The 4678-nt window shown below is 44.0% G+C and overlaps 1 protein-coding gene across 2 annotated transcripts; it reads left to right on the top strand.

Moving 5' to 3' along the window:
* The first annotated feature begins 646 nt into the window (after positions 1 to 646).
* Positions 647 to 3719, top strand: TMSB15C (thymosin beta 15C). 2 transcript variants are annotated; one of them, XM_019633483.1, is made up of 3 exons: positions 647 to 800; positions 2211 to 2327; positions 3282 to 3719. In XM_019633483.1, exons 2-3 carry the CDS (start codon positions 2228 to 2230, stop codon positions 3317 to 3319), a joined length of 138 nt encoding a protein of 45 aa, XP_019489028.1. In that variant the 5' UTR covers positions 647 to 800; positions 2211 to 2227; the 3' UTR covers positions 3320 to 3719. The 2 variants fall into 2 exon arrangements, with proteins under 2 accessions (XP_019489028.1, XP_019489029.1); XM_019633484.1 differs by lacking the exon at positions 647 to 800 and adding an exon at positions 847 to 1147.
* The last annotated feature ends 959 nt before the right edge of the window (positions 3720 to 4678 follow it).

Raw genomic sequence — 4678 nt, 5'->3', positions numbered from 1 at the left:
AGTTTATTGGGGTGAAAATGGTTAGTGAAGTTACATATGTTTCAGGTATACAATTCTGTAATACATCATCTATATATCACATTGTGTGTTGAAAATGTGACTTTTACGTATGAGAGAACCACTGTCAGAGATATGTCAGTTGTGGGGGTGAATGATCCTGAACTGCCACCCTCTCCATGAGCACCCCTCCTCCACGACATGGCCAACGATTAGAATAGACAACACAGCATCATTTCCAAACCATTGTTTGGTCGTCGCAGCATAAGGGCTTGCATGGCTATACAAAACCAAGAGAACCTGACTAGGGCTCCTTCAGCTTGGATCTCAGAGTTCAGACATTCAAATCTAACTGGGCAAGAACTGTCTGCTTATTGTAGAGGCCTCTATCATAGTGGCGGAATGAGTATACTTGGGAAGAAGGAAAATGGAACCTCCTGACTTAATAGCAGGAGATTCGAGGGAGTCCTGCCAGCGATCTGTCCCTGGGCAAATTGGAGAGGACTTGGACTGGGTCTGGGGAGGCGGGTCCGGTATGACGTCATCAAAACCCTGATGCAGGCGGTAAGGTCCTGAATAGAGGCGAGGCGGTGGACACAGGCCTGCAAGGCTAAAGCGGAGGGAGGGGCGAGGAGGCGGGCCTGGGTTCCCTTGGACCAACCGGAGGGGTCTGGGGCAGGGTCATAGGCGGGGCCTGCCTCACGGCTTATTACTGCAGTGTTCCGCGCGGGAAGGCTAATCTCGGCCAGTGTGTGGAGTGGCTTCGTCAGTTGGCTGCTTTTCACCGGTTTTCAAGCCTTCAGGTGAGGACGTGCGGCCCCGCTGGAGCCGGAGGGATGGAGGCTGGAGGGCGCGGCGAACGCGGGGCGGGGACTGTCTGGCCTTGGGGAACTGGGGAGGCCGGGCTGGGACTGGCGTTTCGGATCTGCGCCTCCTGGCGATTCCGCGCCTTTGTCTTCCTCGGCGCCGCCTTCTGCGCGCGATGCCGAGTCCTCCCGAGTTGGTCCGGAAGACCCGAGGAGGCGGCCCCCAGAGCGGCCTGTCCGCTGTGGCTGCAGGTCCCAGGCTGCGAGGACGAGGAGTTTGGGGACATTCCGGGATGGGCCCTTGGGGGCTGGCCCTTCGCTCTCTCCCCTCCCGTGGCGGATAGGTGAGGCTGGGTGCCCGACTACGATGATAGTTATTTTAAAATGTAAGCAAAGTGCTGCCAACAAACTGGCCTTTGCGCCCAGCCTGTTATTTATGTGAAGTCCCTGTTTCCCACCTCTGGAGATTGGCGTCTGATCGCTGGTCAAAGGCGGGTCTTAGGGTGACCTCGAGGGAAAGGAGGTATATTCGGGACTTTTGGCTATTTGGGGCCCCGCCACTCTACCCTGGTCACTAGATGTGCATTAGCCCCACCAGGGCGGGGTCAGGCACAGGCATGAGAGCTCTGCTTTCCGGTCTCTGGGGTTTCCTATTGTCTCTTCGCGACAAACCGATGGGTCGGTCACAGGGCACCTCATCTCCTAGCTTCACCTCCTCGCCTCTCCCTTTGTGGAGAAAACGTACTGAAATGAAATAAAAAGGAACTCTGTTTGGTTTTATCCCATTCTGCTGAAGTCCTTGGTCTGATCCTAATCAGCAGTGCCTTCTTGCAGTGTTTACAAACCAGTGCGACAAGGAGCTATTATGAGACGTTTAATTAGTTATAACTGCATTAAACCCCTCCGTCTCTTATTGTAGCCCCATAATCTACTGTCTTTGGGCATATGAAATGGATAGAAACCAGTCCAACTTATGCTACCATTTTTTTGTGTGCTGCTCACTACTCCCCAAGAAAAATGCCCCCCAAAGTAATTGAATACAAAGTGAAGGTGCACAAATAATGCCATCTCCTGTGACAAATTTATAAACTGGTTAAACCCAGTCCTTATTTTTCTCTTCTATCTCTAGCTGCTCTTGTGCTTCTATCACCTCCATTTTACATTTGCTGTGATCTAGTGTATCCTAATCCAATTGCATGTACTGCCTGTCAGAAATGGGGTAACGATGCAGAATAAAAAGTAATCTAATAAAAAACATGATTTCGCTAAGATCTGTTGCTGTTTTTCTGTTGAAATCAACAGGTAAAATACACTTTGATATTCAATGTTAGAATTTTGGCTGTTACTCCTTAGTGTGATAACAGTTCTACCAGATAAGGTTTGTTATTGTTTTTGGTTTTTTTTTAGTCTTTCTTTTAGTCAAGATGAGTGATAAGCCAGACTTGTCGGAAGTGGAGAAATTTGACCGGTCAAAACTGAAGAAAACTAACACAGAAGAGAAAAATACTCTCCCCTCAAAGGAAAGTAAGTCATGTGGGCTTTCTGGTTGAGACAAACAATGGTGAAAATTGGTATACTTAGTAAATAAATGCTTCTAGTAAATTTTGCCATAAATTGAGTAATAGAGTACCAATGTATTTAATGATATATTAACATTTAAAAATATCAAATAGTTGCCTTTTTACTTGGCTTATATAAATAAGTGGTTCTCACAAAATAGGCCCTAGTAGTAACGGGGGAATTTAAAAAAATAGTTTTTGTTGGAAAATTACTAAAAACCACATTTAAACAAATCTTTTGAGTATTGGACTTAGCATTGAAAACATCTTGTTTTTTTCAAATTTTTGGTTATTTGGCATTTTTCTGCATCTAGCAATATGGGTCTGTGATCTCATCTGTAGAAAGCCTGGCAAACTGTGATTTTGGCCTTCTCTAGCTCACCACAAGAAGAGGTGGGAGAACCAATTTAGATCTTGGGTATACTCAAGTCTCCCAGGGATCAAGAGATCAGTTTTCCCCTCCAGACTTAACAGTGTGCTGAAGAAACTCCAAGACAAGGGGCACGTTTTGTCATGTCAGCATTGTTTGAAATTCCCAAAGTTAGTTAAAATTGTCTTAAAAGGCATAACTTCATAATTGTTAATTGTATAGCAATAGATAAACCTGAAGAAAATACTTCACTTGCTCCTCATTCTCAGAATAACTATGGGGAAAATGGCAGCAGTATAAATCTACCTCTCAAAAGGGACAAAAACCACAGTTCATGTAAAGTCTAATGAACATTCAGGTCATTAACGCACTTGTGCATGCATGCACACACACGACGGAGGATTTGTGGTTAGTGCCTTGACATTCTAAATTTAAAACAGGTATGGTAGCCTTCATTGACTTTGCAAAGAGCTGTTTTGGAAGAAACTGAACTTAATCTTAGGAAAATGCCCTCTTAATGATTTTTTTGTGTTTATGTTTTTCCCCCAGCTATCCAGCAGGAAAAAGAGTGTGTTCAAACATCATAAAATGAGGATCTCCCAGGAGCAAATTTCATCATTGCCTGAGTGTCTTGTTTTTGAGCTTGTTTTTTGTAAACCTTTGTGTTGTAGAGATTTTAGGCATCTTCTGATGTCTTCTCACCACTACACCCTGGCTAAGGGGTAGCCAATGTTCCTTTACATACATTTTTAAACTTTCCATTGGTACATAAATTCCAGCTGGCAGATGCTGTTGATAATCTCACCATTGATGACCTTTGTGTGTGTGATCCTTGCACCCCCTATAGGATAAGTCACCTTTAACCTTCTACAATGGTTGCCTCCATTGCTTCATAATCTTCATGAAGTTGCATGCTTTTGCAGCTTCTCACAGTTCATTTTCATTTCTAATGTAGCAATAAAATAATAAATATAATCACTATGTTAAGGCTGCTGTGGTTCCTTCTTGGTGATCTAAGGAAGTACATTAGGGTACACATTTTAGCCAAAAAAATGGGCACAAGAAAGCTCTTTTAACAAATTTGTCTCATATAAATGGCACTTTTCTCTCTAGATCAAGTGGGTCCTGACTTGGGAAGGCTAGGTGATTTTCTGTAGAGTTGGATTCATAGAATTTGTGAAACTTTGGGAGAAGAGGTCACATGGACTAGCCCTCATCTCAAATATGGAGAAATGAAAACACGGTCTGAAGTGATCTAAGGTGAATAAAGGCTGGAATTTTAGCTAAACTCTCTTGGTTTCTAGAAAATAATTTTCAGCTTAATGGGAGGGGGCATCCAAGGCTGGGGTGGATAGGGTAGGGAAGCAGGAGGCATTTGCCAATACACACTGTGCTAAGCATGTGACTTTCTATTGAGCATAAACTCAGATATCTAATACCAGCTAATGACCTGCAGCACCGAATCTCTGGTCTAGTTCTTGTCCTAAACAGAATTCACTGTTTTATGAACCAAGTGTTTTTGGTGTTCGTGGTGACCATACATGCTATGGACTAAATTGTACCCTCCTCACCCCCCAAAAAAAATTCATATGTTAAAACTCTGTCTGACTCCCCAGTGTGACTGGATATGGAGACAGGGTATTTATGAGGTAATTAAGGTTAATTGAGTTCATAAGGGTGTGGCTTAATCTATAAGACTGTCCTTAGAAGAAGAGACCAGAAATTTCTCCTCTGCCACCACTGGCTGTGTGATGGCACAACAAGAAGGTGGTGATCTGCAAGTCGGAGAAAGAGTTCTCAACAGAGTCTGACCCTGCTGGTCCTTAGCCTGGGACTTCTATCCTCCAGAACCATGAGAAAATAAATTGTTGTGTAAGCCACCCTGTCTACCGAATTTTATTATGGCAACCTGAGCAGACTAATACAATAAGGAATTCATATGAATA

This window comes from Hipposideros armiger, unplaced genomic scaffold (assembly GCF_001890085.2).
Source record: "Hipposideros armiger isolate ML-2016 unplaced genomic scaffold, ASM189008v1 scaffold_1322, whole genome shotgun sequence".
NCBI classification, from domain to species: Eukaryota; Metazoa; Chordata; class Mammalia; order Chiroptera; family Hipposideridae; genus Hipposideros; species Hipposideros armiger.
The sequence above is the reverse complement of the archived record's forward strand: the minus strand, read 5'-3'. Positions and strand labels throughout refer to the sequence as shown.